The sequence below is a fragment of the Microplitis demolitor genome, chromosome 10 (assembly GCF_026212275.2).
Source record: "Microplitis demolitor isolate Queensland-Clemson2020A chromosome 10, iyMicDemo2.1a, whole genome shotgun sequence".
Lineage (NCBI taxonomy): Eukaryota > Metazoa > Arthropoda > Insecta > Hymenoptera > Braconidae > Microplitis > Microplitis demolitor.
The window spans coordinates 15,256,113-15,282,314 of NC_068554.1; the positions used below are offsets into that span (position 1 = coordinate 15,256,113).

The 26,202-nt window shown below is 36.2% G+C and overlaps 1 protein-coding gene across 2 annotated transcripts in view; it reads right to left on the reverse strand.

Annotated features, from left to right (window-relative positions):
* The window catches only part of LOC103573847 (prion-like-(Q/N-rich) domain-bearing protein 25), a 48,014-nt gene that overhangs the window by 12,530 nt on the left and 9,282 nt on the right, over positions 1 to 26,202 (reverse strand). The window contains exons 4-7 of one of the 2 annotated variants that reach the window (XM_008553085.3): positions 7,920 to 8,168; positions 7,595 to 7,843; positions 6,655 to 6,903; positions 6,001 to 6,069 (exon numbers count right to left, since the gene is read on the reverse strand). In XM_008553085.3, coding sequence (XP_008551307.1) covers positions 6,047 to 6,069; positions 6,655 to 6,903; positions 7,595 to 7,843; positions 7,920 to 8,168 — 770 coding nt within the window. In that variant the 3' untranslated portion in view covers positions 6,001 to 6,046. Of the gene's footprint in view, positions 1 to 6,000; positions 6,070 to 6,654; positions 6,904 to 7,594; positions 7,844 to 7,919; positions 8,169 to 26,202 lie in introns of those variants that run through there. The other variant, XM_014441377.1, reaches the window with a different exon arrangement.

Below are 26,202 nucleotides of genomic sequence, written 5' to 3' on the forward strand. Positions count from 1 at the left end.
CTTCAATTTGGCTTGACAACTCCATTCGGTCGGACAATACCTCCTCCGTAACCTCACAGCACTACTTCCGTTGGTTGCAACCCCAGCTGCATCGTGTCAGCCTTTCTTAAGGTGACACACTGACTTCCGGCATCCACGTACGCCTTGAATAAAGTGCCGTTGACAACCGCCTCTTGGAATCGCCTATCTTCCGTTCGTGGCTGAGTAGTTTCGATACGCAGCACCTTTTTCTCTTTATTTTCGGTTTTACTTTCTGAACAATGCCTGGCGATGTGTCCAGTTTTATTGCATCGGTAGCGTCGCACTGAATCCGCTAATTTTGCTGCCGGTGCTGCTGATCCTCGGGTCAGTTCTCTTTTCTCCTGCTTGATTGGTTCTTGACGCGGTTTCTTTGCCGATTGATAGAAACGGTAGGAATTCCGCTGTTGTCCGGCGAAGTGTTGCCGCTCGTGGTGGTTTTTGCTATGGTTCTTTTTACCATGGTTATCCGGTAATTCCTCTGCTTTGCTCAAGAAGACTCTCAACTCTTTTGGTGTCTGAAAATCATTTTTCTTGATGGTCATCCGCAAAGAATAATTCGCTATTCCGTATGCTATACATGCTGCCGCTTCTTTACCCTGGATATTGCAGGATATGACCAGTGCTAGTTTTGCAAAGTAATACTGCATCATTGATTCATCTTTGCCTTTTGTTCTCGCTAGCATCGTAGTCAATCGCTCGGGTAACTCGGTGTAGTCCGTGAACGCTAATTTCAGCTGTTCTTTCCATTCGGTCCAGGTAAATGTAATACTTGGTAGGCCTTCATACCAAGTTCTCGCGACGCCCATTAGTTTGTCGATGGCAAGAGTTGCGACGGTCGTGTCGTGTCAGCCATGGATTTCCTGGAACTCCTCGACTCGGTGGATCCAAACATCAATTGTTTGGTTTTTCTCCTGGGGATCGAACTTCGGAATGAGTGCCTTTCCCTCAGTATTTTTTGATGGTCGTGGTGTTGGTCGATTCACCACGGTTTTCACTGTTTCGATCAATAACTTAAGCGCCCGTTGCCACTCTGGCGATCCTCGGTTACCGAGCGTTTACGTTGATTTCCCGAACTTCTTCGAGATGATCTACTTCGACGTTTCACTCGCGATGACGTATCTTGCGATCGACTGCGGAAACGTGAACGCGCTCTCCTATCACGTGAACGAGCCATTATTAACACTGATTGGTTTATTTCACTCAACGGTTATTTACTAATTCGATGCTGTGTTAATCGCACAACACAATCACTACACATGCACTACTCACACTAATATTTATTAATACTCGCAAATAGTAACCGTCCTTTATCCCACTTCTGAAGCTGTAAGAAAAGCGTTATTCAGTCACCAGAAATTTATTAACAATAATGAGATTACAGATGAATAGGTAAATGGTTACAATGGTATGCAGGACAATAGACATACAATAATTGAAGTGTACGGATTGGGGATCCACTCAGAAGTGCGTCGTCTTCCCTCGTCGCTAGGGTCCTACAGTTATCCCAAGGGTGGGGATAAGTGCGAGGCCCACTTGCATCCCTCATCTTCCACTACCGGTCCTTGAGACTAGAGGATGGACCTTCTGGTTACCCCTAATACGGTGGAAGGGGAATGACGTCACTTTCACAACTTTTTTTTATTTTTTTGTACCCGTCAAAAAACTCTTTTTCCGAAACATTGAATTTTTTTTGATCACCGGTTCAAAAGATATCAAATTTTAAAGAGAACCGCTTTTTTTATGGTTTCTTACTGATAACATTTTAGGAAATGGTTTAAATTAATATACTCACCGAATAAAAAACTATCATTTTCCCATGTACTTTTGGAAAAAAAATACAAAAAAATCATTTCAAGTGTTTTAATAAGTGGTTTTTTATTTTCAAAATTTAAATTCAATTTTTTAAAGTGAGTGCACATTTTGAATTTCTTTAAAATGTTTTACAGTGAACTACTACTCACACCACAACTTTTTAGGCCAGCCTGGTCGCGGGTTCTCAATAGCTACTATTTTTTTCGATTTTTGCAAATTAAAAAAAAATTTTATTTTCCTCTATTTTAGCAAATTTTATCACTGGTTTCTCTCTTTCAACTTACTTTGAAAAACGTCATGTGTATTATTTATCATAACAACTATAAAAAATTGTTAATGATTATAAAAGAATACGCGAGAGATTTATGAAAATATTTTTAAATTCAAATTAAATGTTTTTTTTGTATACTGTTTTTTATCTAAATAAAAAAAATAGTTATTGCATGTGATTTCAATTCTGAACGAGCCATTTACCGACAAAACTTACCAAAAAAATATTTAGTACTGATTACCAAATATTTCTTTGGTGGAAGCAAATATTTATTTTACCTTAATGAGATTTAATTGAGATAAAAAAATGATTTATTAAGTTATAATAAATTATATTAATGGGCACAAAACATTTTATTCTCCCAAATAAGTGATTAAAAAGTTTGTCAATAAATCCATTTGGTACTCAGTAATAAATCATTCTATCAGTGCAGGAAGTTGCATTGGAAATAATCATTAATCTTCGTTAATTATTAACAATTTCTTATGCTTGTTATAGTGAATAATATACATGAAGTTTTTCAAAATACTTTGAAAGAGAGAAACCAGTGATAAATTTTGATAAAATAGAGGAAAAAAAAATTTTTTTTAATTTTCAAAAATCGAAAAAAAATTTTAGCTATTGAGAACCTACGACCAGACCAGCCTAAAAATTGTGATATGAGTATTAGTTCACTGCAAAACATTTTGAAGGAAATCAAAATGTGCACTCACTTTAAAAAATTGAATTTAAATTTTGAAAATAAAAAACCACTTATTAAAACACTTGAAATGATTTTTTAGTATTTTTTTTCCAAAAGTACATGGAAAAATGATAGTTTTTTATTCCGAGAGTATTTTTATTTAAACTATTCCCTAAAATGTTCTCAGTAAAAAACCATAAAAAGAGCGGTTCTCTTTAAAATTTGATATCTTTTGAACCGGTGATCAAAAAAATTTTAACATTTCGGAAAAAGAGTTTTTTGATGGGTACAAAAAAATAAAAAAAAAATTAAGGAATTCTACAATTAAAATTATTCGAACCGTCCGATTGGGCGTGGAATGCTCCATATATATATATATATATATATATATATATTTATATATATATATCTAGCGTTGCTACAGTCAGAAGCAATCGATTAATTTCGGCAATCTGCGTCAAACATCGATTTTTCCGTTGCCTGTCTTTACCTTATTCGTAGAGACATAATAAAGTATACCGCTGAACTGCATACACGCATTTAAGCATTTTCTATTCTATTATTACTTTTACTGTGTTACATTCGTTCGTTAAATAAAAATATTTCTTTATCATCATTAGTTAGTTTAAATAATTTATTTATTACATTTAATATTTCCTTTAACCACTAAATTGGTAACCCCGACGTGATCTCTTCTTAAAGGAAGCGAGTCTTTTCCCTCGTCGATTTTACCGAAGCCTTCCTCCAACTTCAATTTGCTCCAAAAAAATGTCGAGAAAATGGCTATTATCACTCCGTTTGGCGTATTTGAGTATTTGTATATGACTTTTAGACTTAAAAATGCAGCTCAGACGTTCCAGAGATTCATCGACGAGATATCACGTGATTTAAATTTTGCATTTTCATACATCGACGATATACTAGTCGCATCGAAAGATGGAGCATTTAAAACACTTTAAGGTATTATTTCTACGTATTCGTGATGACGGACTAGTAATAAACGTTCCGAAGTGCCAGCTAGGCAAAACCAAAGTAACATTCCTCCGTTACTTAATCAAAGAACTCGGCATCAAACCATTGCCAGAAAAAGTTAAGGCTATCGTTGACCTCCATCTTCCTAAAACCGTTAAAGCACTTCGTGGATTCCTTGGCACAATTAATTTCTACAGAAAGTTTATTAAGAACGCAGCAAAAATTATAGCACCATTAATTAAAGTGCTGGAAGGGCTGAAAATCGAAGAATCGCATCCTGTTAACTGGACAGCTGATTTACAAAACGCCTTTGATGCCGCTAAACAATTCTCGCTGATGCAACACTCTTCGTGCACTCAAGAACCGACGTGGATTGTGCAGTTTTAACAGATGCATCTGAAATCGGGGTCGGTGCCGTCCTCTAGCAACTCGTAAACAATAACTGGCAGCCGTTGGCGTTTCTTAACCAGAAATTACAGCCATCGATCTAAAAATTTTTGACTTATGATCAAAAACTACACGCGATATACGAATCCGTGCGGTGAACCAATTCATTTGCCTGGTAAGCTACTCACTCCTAGTAACAAAACTACACCTTACGATATCATTAACACATTAAAACTGCATTACAATTCATTGGCACCGGCTGAAATGTCACGTCACGGCAAGCTTTCTGTTTTCTGTTTCAGGAAGCTTAGTACTTGCAGTCACGTACTGGTGCGAAATCACAATGTTAGACCGTCTTTCTCACTGCTGTACGAAGATACATATCGTGTAATGACTCGACACGAGGAGTATTTTACTGTTGATTTTCGAGGAAGACAAATTGTCATTTTTGTGAACAAATTGAAACCGGATTACGAGGTGAATTTAGTCGACACGGCAGTGATAATAACAAACTCCTGGTCAAATAAAAATACAGCTACTGAAATCCAAAAACGCCAAGTTAGGTTTAATATTTAAAAAGTTACGCGATTCAAGTTTTTTTTTTGTTTTACAAAGTAACAATTCACCACTTTATTATATTCATTCATTTACTTACTTATTTACTTATATCATTTGTAAATATTCCATTACTTTAGTTATCACGTATCAAATAAAAAAAATAATAATCGAACGGAGTTCTGTAATATTGCTACAGTGAGAAGCGATCAATTAATTTCGGAAATCTACGCCTAACATCGATTTGCCCGTTTTTCGTCTTCACCTCATTCGTAGAGACACGATAAGTTATATTGCTGGACTGCATACACGAATTTTCTATTATATTCTTACTTTTACTGTGTTACATTCGTTCGATTAAGAAAAATATTTATTTAACATAATTAGCTGGTTTGAATAATTTATTTGTTATATTTAACATTTTCCTTAACCACCCCGACGTTATATATATACATATATAATATATACATATATTAGGGTGGTTCATTTCCGCAAAAATTATTTTTTCAAATGCTTATACGAAATCTTAATCTACATCGAGAAAAAAGTTCTCATCAAATATGAGCTCTTTATTCCAATGCTAAGTACTTTCCACTTAATTTCCAAGATTTCCCATTTAAGATACACGTAAATTAAATTACTTTTTTTATTAATTTTCTAATACTCAGCTCCGTTTTATTATATCGACGCGGGTTTGGTCGCAAATTATAGGGCAATTGATGTTTTTCAGAAGCTCCCATAGTACCTTAGCTGTAATTCTAGCTGTTTTACTGATGTCCGCTGAGGAAGTCATTTTTCGTATCAAATTTACCTTTATTGGCTTCCAGAACGTAAACTAGTGAAAGTACATTGCAAATTCTGATAGAAATTTTATAGGAAATTTTATTTCCTTCAAAAAAAGACGTATGAGTCAAGTCGCTAAAGTCCATAGTTTCCGAGTTATAATCATTTTAATAATTTGAAAAATATAATGTAAAAAAACAAATACAATTGATATTATATTTTTCAAATTATGAAAATGATATATATATATATATATATATATATATATATATATATATATATATATATATATATCTATGTAGTGACTGGGATGAGGTTCATGGAACTTAATCACTACGATAATAAAATTATCTGACTCCTATCATCAGTGTTAACAAAATAATAAATAATTAGTTTTATTTAATTAATTATATGATACAAAATAATGTTGGTCGCATTAGATACGTGTAAGCTAGTTGCCGTGTATGTCTCTAATTGTACGCGTGTACTGTACTGTGTACTTGTATGTACTGTTGCTCCCAAATATCATATCTACATGGGGGATAATATTCGGCGATCGATGACTATCGAAGATTGACGGACTTATCTGAAATTATAAATATCAAACAATATAGGTAGTGACGTGGTCGCTACACATATATCTGTAAACATACATAAAATAATGAATCGACTTAATATTAGGTTCAAATTGTTCCTTAATGAATTCTCTATAAGCGAGTATACAATTTTGCCTATCTTGATGTAATTAAAAAAGTATAGAAATATTTTTGTGTTAGTAAAATAGTCGATTAAAAAAACCCGTTTACAAATCACCCTCAGCGAGTGGCGAAGAATGAAAGGGCAGCAAGTTAATAATATTATCACTTGGTAAAATTATATTAAACCCTAAGAGAGTGCAACTGAATGTACTATGCTAATGCTGAATGCTCACAAAGTAATGAAGAGTGTAACCATATCCAGGTATCTTAAGCAATTCTGCAGCAAGTCTGAGCTAATAGATGTCGAGTAAGTATTTTGTCTACAATAAGTAATACTATAGCTGCACTGATCAGATCGTACAGAAGCATCTTGCTGCTGACTTGTCTAAGACTGATGCTGCAGACTTGCTAAAGAATGATTATACAGATTTGCGTACAAATTTTTTAAGAATGTTACTAGGGACTGCACTTACCGTGTAAAGGTTTATTATTCGACAGTATCGACGAGTTTGCATTATGTTGACATTGACCAGTAATGCATATTAAGTCAGCAGGTTCACATTCTTTAATGTCATTACAAGATGCACCTAAAGATGCTGTACAAGTGAATGGGTCGATTGATATGTATTTGTTTCTACAAACACATTTATTATTTTCCGAACACATTGAGAATCTTATTGTGTTACAGTCCGAATGTGTTTCACAGGTTCCGTTCAAGTAAACTAATGTGAATAACATATATATAATTTAACTAATTATACGATAATTATTTTTAATGCGTATGTACGAAAGTAGGGATTCTGTGAAGTACATTGACGTCACGACTCTGAGGGTAAGACGTGTTCTTAACAAGACCGGGAACGTAGTTAAACGGTCAAGTGTAGCGAGACCGTATATAACAAACGAAGCCTCGCTAAAAATGTTCTGTCACCTCAGATACGTGCTGTCACTTTGTCCACTGGGATTTTCACCTTTAAACATAACGTATCAAGCAATATGTATTGTGATAGCAACGATTAAAGTCTGATTTGCGGGAAAAATTGGTTAAAGACATTAATCCAAAAAATGTGATTCATTGGCACAGGATGAGCTAAAAATATATTATTAATGACGTTTAATTTATCTACAACAATTTGCTATGCAGCCAAGATTCTATTATAGATCCTAATTCTGTCTAGGAAATAATGAAGAAGTAATATAGCTTCGAGTGTACTATTATATTCTTAATTCTATGCAAGAATGTGAAGACAGGCAGTGAGAGAAATTATTTCTCAGTAAGTGCGCGGAAAAAAATGACTGAACTATAGTTGATCCGGAATGTACATCCTCCCCGCCAATTATCGTTTGGAAATCAGACTTTTCAGTTTGGTGTAAAAAAAAATTATTTTCTGCATAGATAATAAATATACGTACTTGGGTTACAGTTTAATTCTTGATGTATATAATTAGGCTCACATTGACATTTATTCTCGATACATATAGCATTTTTTGTTGCACATTGTTCATTATCCCAGCATACTGAATCAACTAGTGGTACGCATTTATTATTTTCTATTAAATATAAGTTAGTGTCACATGTACATTTACCACTTCTTGAACATATTGAATGGTTTAATAATCTCGAACATGTAAAATTACTCATGCATGACATCCCTAAATGAGCTGCATAACAAAATAAGGAAAATTATGGCTTACCGTCCTTCAAGATATTGAAGTTCTGAGATAAAATACAACTCACCCAGTTCACATTTATTGCTAGATTCAGTTAAGGGTCTAAACCGGCATTGACAAGCACTATTAATGCAGATTGAATCATCGACATAGCAATCGTCATTAGTTTGACAAGGTGCATTTAATAATGGTAAGCACAGTGTCCTGTTTACGGGCATTGTATTTACCAAACAGACACAAATTTGAAAGTCAGAACATTTGGAAAATTTTACTTCTTCACATGATGCGTTATTTTCACAGGGTGAACCTATTATTACTGTAATAATAATAAATTTAAAATTAAAAACTTTTGTTAAAAATTTAATATTGTGACGACACGTTCATCGTTTTCGATCATATTTATTATTTAAATTATCAGCGTGGCTGTCCGGAAGAACACTTCTTCTGTTTCAGGTTATTCGAAGACGCCTAGTCAACAATAGAAATATTCGTATGAGTATTTCTCGAACGAAAGTCCCATGTAATGAGGTCACGGTCCTAGAAGAATGTTAATCAACTTGCCAATTAGTAACGTGCTATTGATATTCTTTATTACCGTAAACTGAGGAGTATCCTAAGTCGTATCGCAAGAGCGATACCGTGTAAGCCTATGTGACTTACTCCCTAGAGTGGGGTAAAGTAATTATTCAACCGGTCGATAACCTGTATCAAGGTCAGATCATAGATATTGCTAAAACCATATACACTGGTCCTAAAAATTAAGGGATAGGAAAAAAATTCTAAATTTTTGGGTGATTTTCAACATGCTGTAACTCGGTGAAAAATGGGTGTAGAAAAATATAAAAGGAGCAAATTGTAGCCTCAAGTTTCTATTTTTCAGATCTGGACTTGGAATTTTTTCATCATGCACGGTTTCGAAGTAATCTTAAGTAAACCACCAAAAAAAAATTTTTTTTAATTTTTGCTCGTCTTCCAATAAGCCAATGGGCTTCAATAAATTTTTTTGGATAATTCGACCTCATGATACTTTTAGAAAATTTTATGCCTTTCAATTTTCCAGCCTAAAAAAGTCATTACGACGATTTGGAGCCGAGTTATCATTGATCAAAGCAGAAAAATCCATTTTGGATTTGATAATCAATAACTCCGGACATATCGGTCGTACAGAGAATGGAAGTAGTGTTTTGAAAACTGCAGAACACTGTCAATAAGGCAAAATTAGTGGCTTTTGATGGAAAGATTTTTTTTGAAGCAATAATGTTTATCGAAAAACAGGTAAGGATTTGCATGCTTAAGGATATTCGGAAATCTTGGTATAACTTTAGATATAACGAATGAATAAAGGATACCGTCGTTTTTTTTTCAGCTTCAAAGTATCCTGAAAAAACCCTCAAAATTTCAAAGCGTTGCGATTTTTCGTTCTTAGTGTCCCGAAACTTTAAATTTATCGATTTTGCCAAAAATTACCGTAATTGGTAGTTTCTCGGTTTTTGTTTATTTTTGGATTTCAAAAGGTTTTTTTCACCGATAGTCTTTTCCTTTAAGCAAAAAGATTGGTTATCGAAAAAAATTGGAAAAAAAAAATTTGAAACAAAAAATTTATTTTTTTAGCATTTTTTTTTCGTTATATCCACAATGATTTATTATTGTCAAAGAAAATCCGTCAATTTTTTTTTATCGCCGGCAAGCATGAATCCAACCAAGCAACCTCCACGTGATATGCTTTGGGTCATGCTAATGTCGGAAGTAAAAAGGGATGATGAGGTCAAATTATCCAAAGAAAATCATTAAAGCCCATTGACTTATTGGAAGACAAGCAAAAATTAGAATTTTTTTTTTTTTGGCGGTTCTCGTAGGATTACTTCGAAACCGTGCATGATGAAAAAATTCAAAGTCCAGATCTGAAAACTAGAAATTTGAGGCTACAATTTGCTTCGTTTATTTTTTTTCTATGTCCATTTTTCACCAAGTTACAGTGTTGAAATAATTTAACATAAAAATACATCATTTTTGTCGTTTAAATTTTTAAATAAAATGTTACAATATTATACTTCAAATATTTTTAATATTTGTAAAAATTCTATCTAAACTTTCTAATTTTAATAACTCGTCCTTCGAGCCAGGCAACCCGAGAGCCCTTTTTTACGACTTTGCAGCACTCGCTAGGAACAGTTCTTGTTTTTCTATCTCACAGCATTCATATTTCTCATAAGCTGTCTTGTTAATCTTATCTATGGCGTTATCATCAAATCAGTGTTAAGTGCTTCACTTGCAAGCAGCGATCGTTGCAATCAGCGCATTTCTAGTTGCATTTAATCCAGCTGATCCAGATATTTCCCTTCATCGAGTGGCAGCAGTTGTCAGCTATCATCAGCTATCATCACTCCCGATACGAGGCAGCACGCAGCTTCGAACTTGACAGTAGGAGCGCACACAGTGCAATTTGCAGTCCAAGGGTTTGCTATTTTCGTTACAATTAGCAAGTTAGTATGTAAATCACATTAATTATGCCTTTTTCAGGTAGACTCAACGCTGCATCTATTGCTCAGCCAGCAGTTTCTATACTGCTGGTCTTGTTTTCATGTTCCACTCTCTTGCTATCCTCATGAGAGATCAGGAAGCTCTTGCACGTATCTTCTCTCTCTCAGAATACTCTTTCTCAGACCCATGACTCCCATCGCAGTCATGGATGCCTGAGACCTGTTCATTTACTCTCAGATCAATGACTCCTATCGCAGTCTCTCCTTACGCCCAATGTTCGACAATCTCACTGGGACCTAACGGGATTTGCAGATTTTCGAGAGTATGAGAATTCGAGAGAACGAGAACTCGAGAATACGAGCACGCGAGTACAAGCATACACGTACAAGCGCACGATAGTCCGAGTGAACGAGCCAAGCAGACTTCGAAGCAGATTTGGCAACGGGCACGTACATCAGCAAGAGACGTTGCGTAAACTAGCTCCAGTTGCAAACCAGCGCCAACTCATAGTTCTACCCTCTACAACTCTATCTTCACCAGCGCCAAATAAATTCAACAGAGCTGAACTAATTATAAAATAAATTACTCACAGACAAACTAAACATACAGCATGATAAAAATTACCCAAAAATTTAGAATTTTTTTTTCTATCCCTTAATTTTTAGGACCAATGGTCACGTTTTGACATTGTATAGTGAAGTCTAAAAAAGTTTGCAGAATTCTTAAAGATAAAGTTCTAATTACATTTTGAGGCATTATTGTTGTTATTAATCTATATTTTAGGAATATTATTTCCGTGGGCTAAGTGTTCGTTTAATTAGTATTTTTGCAGTAGAGTTAGTCATCGTTTTAACCACGTATTGAGAGATTTATTTGAAGTATTATATAATAATTAAGTATTATATAATTATTTTCCGTGGTGAACTGGATATTTTGGGCCAGTGACATCACAATTAAGCATTCAATAGAACTATGTTTTTTTCCTATAACTGTGGTGTAAGTAAGTAATTATCACTATTAGAAACTAGTTGTTGGGTTGTCAGTCACTGACAATCGTAGATTCTCCAGATAAGTAAGTCAAAGTATCATTAGTTTATAAGTAAAATAACAAATCATACTATTGAGTTAAGTGAATTTTGTGGGGATTTAGAGATAGAAGTAAATCTGTAAAGTACAAATTCTGTCTGATCATCCCTACGTTGTATGTAAATTGCACCGTTTCAGTATAATAAGCGCCAAAGAAGAAAAGTTGTATATTCCGACCCATGTAGGTAATTGCCTAAGGCTGCACTCAAGCTAAGACCAGACAAACTTGAAATTGAGGGTATTCTGACGCAACCTCGTAACTCGATTTTTGACGATTTTGAGTTTTTGCCGGAAAAGTAATTATTAAATACTCTTGCATAATTCTGTAAAGTTATAAATGAAAATATTGAATATTTTTTTTTTTATGTAACAAATTGCAATTACGTATCTCAACTAGTAAAAACATATCATACGCAACCTCGCATCTCAAAAATATCAGATAGCGCATAACTAAGTTTGCTCGTAGCAACATGATTTAGTTTGTTATCATAATTAAAAATTTTAATATTCAATTAATTTAATTATTACTGAAAGTGAATAAACAGTAGTTAAACAATATAATTAAACAGTATAAGTTGACAATCATAATGAAGTATGGATTCTAACCTATCACTGTCATAATTGTGTTCAATCCACATATAGATTTATATATTCCAGAGTATGACATCAGACAATGTTGTTATCCGTATAAAAAAAATTCATATGTGAATCCAGCGTAGATTCCGATACGAGTTTGAAGAAATCCATAACATACCAAATCCATATGGGGAATCTAGTATGGATTTCCATATGGATTTTTACGTTGCTTTCTCATTAGAATCTGATGCACCATGGAAAATTCCATATTGAAATCTTGTATGGATTAGATATCATAAAAATTTATATAAAACGTCACGTTATTCATAATCAATAAATAATAGCACTATGAAGTTAAACAATAATATTGTTACTTGGTTAAGAATAATTGAAAAGTTGATACTATATTCCTGAATTAAATGATGCAAAAAGGCCATACATGTCTGTGCTTTTATTTCAATTAAGAATACTGCAAATACGTATGTTACATTTTTCAGCAATTTTTTGGTGCAGCAAACACGTATATCATAAAATGAGCAAAAAAATATTAATTAAAAAATATAAATTTAATATTACAGTTATCTTGAAAATTTATATGAAGTTTGATCACTTTTTAGATTTTTTGAAAGAATTAATAAAAAAAAGCTAGAAGTTTGTTCCGTCTCGATTCGAAATTATTTAATTTTAATTAGTTGTAAGTTAAATATTTTAGTTATACGTTTGTGTCTGAATCGTTACGCGGGCATTCCGCCGGTTGAGACAGCAGTCCGTTCTGTTGTGTAGCCAACGGGTTACACAGTGCTCTCTATGACCATTTTGCAGAAAATAAAAGAAACTAATTCTATTTATAAGCGGGACTTTTGAATACCTTATATATTTAAATATAACATAGATAAATAGACATGAAGTAGTTATATAGAATTTGTAGATATAAAATAAAAATTACAATAAGAGCACAATTATTGTAATGGTCACTTAGAATATAAGATAAATGAATATTTTGGGAAAACCCACGAGGATCCTCTGCCAGACGTTAACTACCGTATCTTTATGACTATAATCCTCTTGTTAGCAAAACTTTCTCAAAATATTTATAAACAATTAAGGGATTATTTTGCTGGGCGTAAGCTGCAGACAATAGGGCGAGACTTCATGGCAGTGACAGTCCCGGGGAAAATGAAGCTGTTGTGACGTCAAAGTCCGCGTGGACTCGCTCTATTGAGAGGGGATGAAAGCGGGAGATGGTGGGACCTAACAACAGCGTGCGCAACCACCCTCGCTATTCTCATATCCCCCTCGCTCGTAACCGAAGAGAAGAATCACGGAAGAATGAAGGAGGACACTCTCAAATTTGGCATTTGTAATTCATTCATTCAGAGCCTAACAAGCATTTTTGAATATTGATTATTTTTAGATAGTATAATTTTTATAAAGTACAAGCAGTTTGTGAAAAGTATATGAATAAATATAATTTGTATTTTTCTCAATAAAACCATTAGTTTTATTTAGTTAAAAGTAAAACCTACAATAAAATATTTGTTTCAAATTCAAATTCAAATTATATTTCGCGCGCTGGCATGTAAAATATTCTCCGCGAGTTGAACGCCTCCAAGTTCCGAAGGGCGAATCAAAAGAACATCTTTTACTATAGTCAACCAGGCGGCTATACAACAGTTCACAAGACTAGCGCATGCGCGCGGTGTGTGAAAGAGCACATGTATGAAATGATTTTATTTTATGATTTAAAAATATAAAAAATTAATTTTTGTTAGTTTTAAATTTTTGTTTATGATTTTCAAATATTGGGGATGCATAATCCAGCGGGACATTATGCCCCACATATTGTTTAACATATTAGTATTCCGGTGATTCATATCAATTTCAATAATAATTATAAATTATAATCACAGTTATAAGGATATATTATTTGTTATTAACTAATGTTTATTATGACCATCATACAACGTTTCGTTGGTTTCACAACTTTTTCAAGTACTAAAAAGAAATCACAAGAATATTATAAATTACAATTATCATCTTATACAAATTTTTAAAACTATACTTGTATATAAATTTAATTTGTCGATTAAATTAATACTAATTCAAACTGCATAAAATTTTTTTCACTCAATCAATTACCTTAATCAATAAAACATTACCTGTCAAGTATATAATTATAAATTGAGACCATGTAATAACAATTTTCTTTTTTCACAATTATCATTTTTAATATAAATAAATAAATAAATTATATGCACTATGTTTTGAAATAAATAAGGTTAAATAATAATATAACTTGTCATTTGAATATTAGATAAAAATAAGTAATAACAGCTGATTACGAATTAGTATAAACGACTTGCATAAAATCAACTAAATATTAAAAATTCTATTCTAGCTCCACCTATATGCTAATAACTAAACTAACAGTGTTTCAAATAAAAACTATTTCGATCCCAGAATTAAATTATAAATCGAACTAAGATTTTGTGTGTCTGTCCTTTTATTAACAGTATTATTCATTTTTATAAAACACATTTCACTTAGATTGCGTTTTTTCCAGTGGCTCTCTTTATCTATTAGGTGTACAAAAAAAGTTCTACCCGTTTTTCAAAGATGGAGTTATCTAACAGCTATTTATAGGTTAGCTATGAATACGTATATGTACATGCACAGCTGTTTGTACTCTTCAAATTCATCAAACTTTTAATATATTAATCTTCGATATATATATTTTTTTATTAAGTTAAAAATGGAAGTTAGTAATGAGCATATCCGCCATTGTCTTTTATATGAATTTCATCAAGGAAAAAGTGCTGCTGAAGCTCAAAGAATAATCTGTGCAACTTATGGTGACAGTGTTATTGATGACAGTACTTGTTGAAGATGGTTTCGGAAATTCACAAACGGAGATTTTAATTTAAATGATAAACCACGCTCTGGAAGACCTTCAACAATCAGTGACGAGAAATTGGAAGAATTACTGAATCAAGATTCTGCACAAACACAACAAGAACTTGCGAAAAAGTTAAACGTTACTCAACAAGCTATTTCTGAAAGATTACATGCTTTAGGTAAGATTCAAAAAGAAGGAAAATGGGTACCTCATGAATTAACTCCAGAACAACGAGAGAGACGAGTTGACACCTGCCTGTCGTTGCTTTCACGACATAAAAAAAAAAGTTTTTTGTGGAAACTTGTAACAGGGGACGAAAAGTGGGTTTACTATAAGAATCCTAAACGTCGAAAACATTGGGTAGACCCAGGACAACCAACGACATCAACACCAAAACGTAATGTTTTTGGGAAAAAAATATTGCTTTGTATTTGGTGGGATGAGTGGGGCGTGCTATATTATGAGTTACTCAAACCAGGAGAAACCGTTACTGGAGAACGCTACAGTTGTCAATTAAAAAAATTAGCAGATGAAATCAACAGTTAAAGACGATTTGCGGGACAAAAACCTCGACCAGTGATACTGCAGCATGATAACGCCAGGCCTCATAGAAGTTCAATCGTCCACCACACTATAAATGATTTACAGTGGGAAGTTTTACCGCACCCGGCGTATTCACCAGACCTTGCACCGTGTGATTTTCACCTATTCCGTTCATTGCAAAATTACTTGGCTGACAAACACTTACAAAATGAAAACGAAATGCAAAAAACAATAGATGATTTTAATTTGACAAAAGATCAAGCCTTTTATCGCCGTGGGATCCATCAGTTGCCTGAGCGTTGGCAAAGGGTAGTAGATGCTGATGGTGGTTATTTTGATTAAAATTTGTATTTTATTTAAAATTTTTAAATATATTTTTTTTTTTTTTGACAAAAAACGGGTAGAACTTTTTTGTGCACCTAATAAAATTTCGACTTTATCAAATAAAAATTGATGTCCTGTGTTAAAATGATGCAATGCTAATGCTGTACTACTTACAGACCGTTCCTGTTCATCCAAAATTTCTTGATTCACCATATTAATCTAGTTACAATCATACTTATGTTGGTATATTCTCATATGTAAATGTTGTTTAGTTTGTCCAACATATGATCTACCACACTGACACGGTATTTTATAAACAACCCCAAATTGATCCAAATTGTTTATTCTGTCTTTTAATGCAGAGTAACAAGACTTTATCTGTTTGATATTATAATATACCAATTTAACATTGGAATTTTTAAAACAACGATTTATGTTTGAAGAGATATCTTTGATGAATGGAAACCTCATATATTTTTCAACCACAATAACATTATTATCATTAACATTCTTGTTGTTATTATTATTATTCCTGATGATTCCGTTGATATTGTTATCATAGTTCAATTTTTCCAAATAGCTCTTAAAACATTTATCAATGAACCAAGATGGATATTGGTTATGCATTAGAAGTTCTTTAAGTTTCTTAAAATTTTTTTTATGGAAATCTTTGTGACTTATATTAATGATTCTATTCGATATGCCTTTAATAATTCCTATTTTTTATTCAGTGGGATGGTTAGACTGAAAATTTATGAGTTTTTGAATGAGTAGGTTTAATATACCTGTCAGTCTTAAGATCTTGATCCGTTCGTATCACTTTCAAATCTAAGAACGGGATACAACCATCTACTTCTAATTCCATAGTGAACTGTATCTTTTTATGATAGTTGTTAAAGTATATCAACAGATTATCAATAAAATCTTCAGGAACAGGCATAATAGAGTTACCTACATAAATTTTTAATAAAGGTGTTGTGAACGGTAATATTTTAAGAATTTCAGTTATTGCATCATTAACTACCAAATTGGCCAAAATAGGGCTCGCTGGATTACCCATTGCACTTTCATCTAGTTGCTTATAGAGTGCTCCATTAAAAGAAAAATAACTGCAGTTAAAGCAATATTTTACCAACTCAATCACTAATTCTAATGGAATCTTAACTAACCTTGACCAATCCCTCCAATTTTTCTTGATAATGTTGATAACTAAATCTTGTGGAATATTAGTAAATACCGATACAACATCTAGAGACACAGTCCAAAATTATCTTGGATTTTAATAGGATGGGAAAGATGAGCCATAGGGGGAAAAATTCGAGGACTAAAATGGTGCAATTTGGTCATCACCAGCGTTTGCTGGGTGACTCAGGAGATGTTCTCACTTTCGGGTCACTTTTGGCTATCAATTTTCTCTTTTCAATAAAGAGGAAATGAGCTTGAAGATCGACGGAGGGAAAAACGGTTTTTATTTTCTTTTCCTCTTTTCTTTTACATTTATTATTATTATTATTATTAAATGGTGCAATTCGCCAGGTAAGTTAATTAAAATTTTTAAGGACCATGTGACCATTATCAGGTGAGTAACATCCTGATGTTTGTTTTTGAGAAAAAATATCTTTTCTATTTATTGCTTCCATTTTTTTTTTTTATAGGAGGTGAAATAGGAGTTTTAAGGGTGTTTTCCTGGAGCTGAGGTTTTGTTTAAAAGGTGAATTTTAGTGGAGAATGGTGTTTTCTCAGGAGTTATGTCAACGGCTGTAAGAAGCGGCCGTTAATAATGTTCGGAGTTGCGCATGCGCTGTGAAAGGTAAGCACTTGTCTCTTGGTTAGATTTTTAAAAATAATTTTTTTAGGTTTGACAGGAATTACCAATTATCCTGTTTTCTTAAATGTCCAGGTGACTTAAAAATTTGTTGTAATTTGAATGAATTTTGAATTTAGATATATGATTTTTCGAAACTTAATCTTATAAATTTACATTCTAGACATTTCCTTAATTAGAATATAGTAATATAATTTTTCTAAAAATGTTATGCCGGTAAAATAGGAATCCTCTTTCAAGACGACGTAAAGTGTCGGTGAATACATAAGACTTTTAAAGTCACAGAAATGCCCGAAAATATTTTGGGTCTGGATCTAAAGTAGTTTAAAAGAGGATTTCTATTTTTCCGTGAAATTTTGATTTGACTTATACATTATTCTTATCTTGTTTAGGATGATTAGATCGGAGCGTTGAAATATGAGAGGCGAAGGCCTTTCGTGGTACGAGTTGGAGTTGCAGATTTATTTGCCGAGAAGACGACACGACTTGAAAAAGCTGATGGAGTCTCCTGGAGCTCGATGACTTCTGGTTGGTCCTTGATTTGGGCAGACCTTGGTTTGGAGTCTGAGGTACGTCTGGTTTCTTTTACTGTTTTGGGATGTACCTCGCCTAGCTGCTTGTTTTTCTTGTAGGTGAAGCAGCGCTTCTTGCGTGAGCATACGCAACATTTGAAGAATATTGGAACGACAAGGGTGACACACAGGACAGCTAGGATGGACATGTTTCCCACCGTCATCGTTCGATGGATATCGTCTTCTTGATGGTGTAACGATATTTCGGACATTCGATTTTCCGTTTCTTCCAATCCTGCTCCCCAGGGTTGGAATTTGTCTACTGTATTTAACGGATCGACGTTTTTCTTGAAGAGAAATCCAGATATTTTGGGTTCAGCTGTTAAGTTCGTTGACAGCGTTTCCAAGGTTAAGTTTACCTTGGCAAGGTGATGTTTAGCTGAGTGATATCCTCATCTATGCTTTTCATTATGTATTTTCCGCTTCTAATTTCGCATTTACCGTGAACATGGACCATTCCAGTTCCGTTGATGTGATATTCTTTCTCAACTGGATTTAAGCACTTGAAGATTAGCTTTTCTTCCTTACAAGTCAAATACGCCCAATAATTTGGTTGATTGAGCTTGATCCAAGTGGTTTTACACTTTGGGATGATGCGGACATTGCAAGTTCTTGAGATATCTTCAGTTGACTTCAAAAGCAGCTTCATTTCGGAGTCTGCTTCTTCTTGAACTTCCGCAGACTGGAATGGTATGTCGGAACGACAAGACAAATCGTCTCCGATAGATTTGCATTTGTTGATATATTCAGAATCTGCTAGGTAAAATCTCCTCAATCCTGGGTCCGTAACTAGGAACCTTTTCGATGGTAGTATCGTCAGTGTTTGAATTTTTCCATTCAGATTTTCTGGCTTTGGCAGTGGTTTCATTTCGTATGATAATAACGGAATTTTATGGAACAGTGGTAGGGTTACTATGATAAGTAGATAACCTTTTGCCCTTGCTACCTTTACTGTAGATACAGCTGACAAGGTTGAGATATCCATTCGGTCAATTGGTTGAGGTGGATTCAAATCCGGATGCTTCCTCATGATGTCGACGGTTGCTCGGTAGAGTTGGCTTGGTGGTATAGATTGTGGGGAAAGTCGGCCAGCCTTGGCTTCCTCTATGATGGTTTCAGCTTCCTTCAGGACTCGAAGATGGTTATTGGCAATCTCTTTGCGTTTCTCCCCCAGCATCATGACTTTCATCCAATATGCGAGTTTACCCAAGGAATTATTGGTGGAATCCATAAAGTTTGTGGTAGCGTCTGCGAGATTATTCAGATTCGACTGCATTTGCGCCTCGCTTTGGAGAATAGTATTGATTTCACTCTTGACGAGGTGAGTGGCGTTCTGTACTAGGTGCACCATTTCGGCATTGTCTTGATATAATTTGTCGATCTCCTTGGTGATATTTTCTTTGTCTTCGTAGTCCATGGTTCCAAACAGTTCTCGGGCAATTGTGCCGACGAACCCGAACCATGGAGCTCGTTGATTACGGTCAAACGGTGGAGTTTTAAATGTTGTTTCTTCAAGAAGCTGGTCCAAGCGGCTTTTAGCTTGATTTACTGAGGTTTGTAATTCGGTTATCAGGTCCATCTTCAGGTAGTGCATGCAAGACCCAGGGCCGATAATTTTGGTACAATCTAGCATGGTCGAGTGAAGATGGTCCAACTCAAAGGGATACATATCGATCAATCCTCGGACGTTAATGGAAGAAATGATGCACCAGTTTTCTTCTACCAGGTGAATCTTCTTAAACGGGTCATACAGTAGACCCGGGTTGTCTGCCAGTGGCCGGATGATCAGGTCGTCCTTGGATTGACTCTTTTCGATGATGATGACCAAGAATATCAATAATTGTTTCATGATGGTGAGAGATTTGAGGATCTGAAACAGAGAACTTTATGAAGGTTTAGCCTTATGTTCAAAAGCAGGTTTAGCTTTATTAGGGTTTACCAATTTGCGGTTCCCTTTGACGTTCAGGTCGATCAGACTCCCAAATTCGTTAATTTCGACGATTTCATAGGGCCCGTTATAATAAACATCGAGTTTATTTTTCCGTGGTTCCTTTAGAACATAAATAAAGTCGCCTACCTTGAAGGTTTGGGCGTGTATGTGTCGATCGTAACGAATTTTGGAATCTTGTTTTGCCTTATTGAGACAATCAGCAGCGATTTCTCTGTCTTCTGACAGTCTACTCATAAGATCGGCGAGATAGTCGGAATAGGTTTCGATTCTGGAATAATCGGGGAACTGGGTTGGTAACCGAGCTCTTCGACCAAGCATTAGCTCGAAAGGAGCGAATTTGGTTGAAGTATGCACATTGGTATTGTAACTCAGCGCCGCGAGACTCACATATCGATCCCATTCCGGATACTTATCCGAGATTACTCTTAAGAAATTTATCAGTGGTTGATGGCACCTTTCTAGAGAACCATTTGATTGGGGGTAATAACCCGAAGTCGTTAATCTTTGGATTTTTAGGGCTTTCGCAAGTTGTTGTATTATTTTAGAGGTAAATGAAGTACCTTTATCTGAGAGGATGACTCTCAGACAACCATAATAGCACATATAACGATCTACAAGGGCTTCTGCCACTGTTGTCGATCGGATATCAGGTATCGGAATTGCTGTTACGGTTTTCGAAAAATTATCCTGAATAGTCAATACGTGGACATTCCCACTCCTAGTCGTAGGAAGTGGTCCCACGGTATCCATAGAGATTTTCTCGAAGGGTTCGAAGGGAGTATCGGTTATCATCATTGGTTGTTTTGTTGTGATTCGGGTGAGTTATTCTTCTGACAGACATCGCATTTCCGGATGAATCTATAGATTCTTTTCTTCATGCCTGGCCATTAGAATCTCTCTCGAATTCGCCAAGAACTTTTCACGACACCCTTGTGGCCCGCAATAGGGCTGCAGTGGTTTTCTTCAATGATTCTATCGCGTAACTCTTCGGTAGGAACTTCTATATTTCCTTCGCAAAGTGTTACCTCGATAGGAGAGTCGCCCAATTCTTGTATGAGAAAAGGCTTAATGTTTATATCATCGAATTCATCCCCCTGTTTCGCCATGCGGAATGTATTTCGTGTTTGAACATGGACACTCTTAAATTTCGTAATCCTTCAATTAAATTATTTAAATCGATTTTCTCGAAATGATTTTTCTTGACAAAGACCGTGAAGATAAAGCACTGACCCAATTTTGTGATTAATACATCACTCATTTTTGGTTTGGCTGTCTTCAGATTTTCCTGATCGATGAAAGTGAGATCTCTTAACAATCGTGAAACTGGTTTCACCAACTCACAATCCAGAGACAGGAAATATAGCATGTGATCTCTCACATAAGTAATTCCATCTCGACTGTTCTTAAATTTGATTCGATTTTCAAGTAGTTTCCGAGGTCTATCAGACTCAGAGCTCGAGGAAGACGAAACTTCCGGTGGTGAATAGCGTTGATCACTCAGATCCTCCGCTATATCGGAGGAAGGAGGATCAAATACGTGCCACGGAGCTTGATTTGGAAGTTTAGGAGGTAAATCTACATTCATCTCCCGCTCATCCCCCAGTTGTTCGTCAACAACTTCCGGTAGAGTCGTGTGGAGAGGATCAGATTCATTTACCTGAGCACATCCGTCGTCTTGTTCTCGGTGTACTTCCACTTGAATCACTGTGGTTCCATCAGATTGGCTGGCATCTGATTGGCCTGATTGAGGAGATGTCTCCGCTATGATTATTCGATCATTTGCAGAATTTCGATTTGGTGAATTTAGCTCCTGATTCTCGTTCAGCAAGGTATTTTCTTGTCATAGATTTTTACTAGTAGATGTCACTTTACGTTTGGGCGATTCCACGTGTGCCATACTGGATGAGGCTGCAGGAACATCTTCAACGTTCAGAGTTTGGCAGGTAGAAGGCCTCGCGATGACTGGAGATGTATTGTCATCAGAACTTCCGGTGTCCTTCCAATAAAAGCTTTTTGTGTGATCTTCATAGTCAAGTTCCTTGCAATTTGCCTGCGCGGCTTTCAGTACAGTGTTCTTCCACATAGGGGTCGACGGACTTCTACCTGCGGTGAGGTATTTCTCTCGAATCTCGTCAGCACGCGGTGTCTGTGGAGTTGCAGGGGTTATTTCCACTTGGAATTCCGGTTCAGAGCAGCTGACTTCACTTGAATCTTCATTTTCTTCTATATCTTGATTTTCACGAAGGAATTCTTCTTCTTCTTCTTTGTCGAACTCATCCGAGTCTTCAGATTCGTCGTGTTCGTTTGATAAGTAGCCCCGTTCAAGATATTTCCTGACTTCCTTGGCCACTTGAGGGCTGACTACAGGCAGTGGATTGTAATAATCTTCTGGACGAACAGTACGATCTGCTTCTTCATCTGAAACATTAATCGCTCGTTTTTCTAGGGCTTTATTGAAGCGTTCAAATGATTTTCTTAAATCTTCGATAAACGTCATCTTCGATACTCTCTGAGACGTCAGGTTCGGTCGTACTTATTTCGCAATAGTTTCCCTTTTCCGGTTTTGTGTCAGTTCCGTGGCTCGTCTCATTCGTAATCGGGATGCAATTGTATCACGAGGTTGTGGAGCGCTGTTAACCCTAGCTTTGTTTTTACTTCCGCGTTTTTTTCCTCGTTTTACAGCTGCTATGGCTTCCTCGTCAGGACAAGAAGTTTTCTTGAGTGGGAGCATCACTGCTTTCTCGACCGAATTTTGGTTTGGAGCCCTTTCCTCTGGAGATCTACCCTCAGGATTGTAGGACAACCCTTCGGCGTATTGTTCTGAGATTTTATGTTGAATTATAACCGAAAATTTGTATTCACTTAGTTTGGATCTCCATTTAATTTGTCGTTCGGTGACAGTTTGGCTGTCTTTCAACCAAGACATACAAGGGCTGCTTGTATACAAGGTGAAAGGCTTACCATAAAGGTAAGGCCGAAATTGTTGCACCGCGTACAAGACTGCTAAACACTCTTTTTCATTGTGTGTGTATCTTGTCTCGATCTCTTGCAAGACTCGAGACGTACAGGAGACAATTTTCTCAATATTTTCGTCGGGGTTTCCAGGCGTACGATCTTCGTTCTCCAGTTCCTGGCTCAAGATGCCTGAAATACCGACATCGGAGGAGCTGGTTGCCAATATGAAAGGTCGATTGAAGTTCGGATAGGCAAGGAATGAATTTTCGCATAATGCGTTCTTAATATCCTCGAAAGCCCTTTGCGAATCAACCGACCAGACAAACGGTTTAGTTTTCCTGGTAAGGTCAGTGATCGGTTTTGCTCTTTCAGCGAAGTTTTCAATGAATTGTCGGTAGTAATTTGCTAATCCCATAAATTTTTGCGCTTCTGTATGATTACGGAGGTGCGAAGCGTTTTTAAGGAATGAAATTTTCTTTGGGTCGGGTTTCACACCATCTTTAGTGATAATGTGACCCAAATATTCCACCTCGGGGCAGAGAAATTTGCATTTCTCGGGCTGGAGAGTTAGCTCAGCCTCTCGAAGGCGGTTGGAAAGTCTTTGGACTTGTACCTCATGTTCTTCAAGCGAAGGTGCATAACCTACGAAGTCGTCGAGATAGATGAATAGTTCTGTACCCTTTAAACCACTCAATGTGGAGTCCATCATACGTTGAAAAATTGCTGGAGCACACTCAAGCCCAAAAGGCATACAGCAATATTCCCAATGACCGTTAGGGGTGGAAAACGCCATCTTTTCAGCATCTCTGGGGTCCATTGGTACTTGGTGGAACCCACTGGCAAGGTCAAATACACTGAAGTACTTGGCCCCTCCGAGTTGGTCTAAAATATCTATTATGAGTGGGAGGGGGTAAGCATCCCCAATGGTTATCTTATTTAGATTTCAAAAATCGATAACCATTCTCCACTTTTCGTTACCTTGAGCATCAGATTTTTTAGGGACAATCCATAAAGGAGAATTATACGGAGATTTTGATTTCCGAATAATTCCTTGCTTAAGTAGATTATCCACTTGATTCTTGATTTCGTCGCGGTGTTCTTGAGGAAACCGATATTGCTTGATTCGGACCGGTTTGTCACTCGTGGTTTCGATTTTGCAGGTGAACTTTTTAGAACATCCCAGGCGATCACCAGGGAGGTAAAATATGTCATGATTTTTCTGAATAAGTCGGAAAATTTGCTTCCTCTCGATGCAACTGAGATGATTGGTAGGAATTTTATCACATATTGCTTGGATACGATCTCGCTTAGAGAGTGAGTGGATTCCAGATGGGGTTTCCGCTATATCGGAATATTCGTCAGATGGATCAAGATGATCAAATTCGAATTCCTCAAGCACTTGAGGTTCGATTTCGATTTCTGCCGGATCTGATGTGGTATTGATGACCATACACATCGCTTGATCGTCGTCAACTGAGACAACGGCTTCGCCCATTAAGAGTCCCTCTTTTAGAGGAATCTTACGGAGGTAGCCTTGTTTGATCTCAGGATTTACAACAGGTGCCGACACAGACATCCACATACGGGGTGGAATTGCGTATGAACGGGATGGTTTTATTCCGAGACTGAATGGTAACGGTTGGGAAGGTCGAGATGATAAATTCAGAGATTGATGATGATATGAAATCTCCGCTTGTTCATTTTTCAGGAAGTTGTTGCCCAAAATTCCGACACCATGGAAGGGTAAATTCTCATCACAAACATGGAATCAGATTTGTGAACCCAAAACTTTTTAATTCTACAGTACCAATTGTTTCCATGGACTGTCCATTCAAACCACGGAGTAGCATCGTATTACCACGATCCACTCTAATTTCGGGTTTAAGGGCGGAAGAATTTATCAAACACACATCCTGCCCTGTATCTATAAGAAAGCATTGTAATTCTCCATGAAGCGAATTATATGAGTCGAAAATTTTTGGCCCTGTCCCTAGGGACAGGATATATCTCAGATCAAGGTCGTTATCCATTGAAAAAGGGATAGGACGAGTAGGTCGATTTTTGAGGACCAGCGTATTCCAATAAAAGGAAATGCCAGCTCGCTCTTTGATGAAAAATTCATTTCCAAGGATGCCCAGATAACCACCAGGTGGTCTAGGTACAACCTGGAAACAAACATCTACGTCAAAGATTTTGAGGGTCACAGTTCCAATTATTGCCATACTACTGGTTGCTATGCCGCCTACCACACCACCATTTTCAAGGTAAAAGGTGGTATCATCCCCCAGAGCATCGATGCAAAGGAGATTCAGATCAGAACCTGTATCAAACAAAATTTCGCATCTGTCCTGGAAGAGGTCTGAGGATGTGATCCAGACTCGTGCACCCTTACCGATGACTAGTGTAAGGGTTTCGGACGTTGAAGAATTCTGAACTCCTTCACCGTCTGAGTTTTCTGATGAGGGTTCGTAGTTCGGCGAGACTCTCGGGGCATACTCGCAGTCGCCTCGGTCTGTCGAGCGCCCGTTGAGTTTAAATATTCATCGTTGTCTTTTGAGGAGGCAGATTTACTTGCCTCGCGATGAGGGCAGAAGGGACAGTTACAGCAAGGGGCCTCTAGTTTCAGATGTTCAAGTTTTTCTGTGTCAATGTTTGCAGAGTCGAAAGTCACAACCTTTTTCTTCGCTGAAGAGGGTTCTTAAGTTCGTGAACATGATGAACTTTTCTTTAATGTCCGTGACGTCAAGTCGTCATCGTAGGTCCGTCCACGTCCCCCTTTACTCGAGGTGTAAGTGTACGTTCGGTAGTCATCTGATGCTGAGCTATCGTCGGAGTCCACACTGTCTTCGCTGTCTGTAGCATATTCACTCGGTCTGTAATGCTTTTTAGAGTAAGAGAACGTTCGTACTCTGGTTTCTCTACGGTCGTCGTAATCATCGTAACCCTTGCGAGATCTCTGATAGTCGTCTTTCGAGTAACGTCTGTTATAGTCTCGGTTGTAGCCTCTGTCTCTCTGAAACTGACGTTGATAGTCGTTAGATTCGCGTTTACGCCTTGGTCGTATGCATTCACGAGTTCTTTCCTCTTTTACCGCTTTATAAAGATCTTCGAGCGTCCTTGGATCTTTTAGACTCGCAAGAC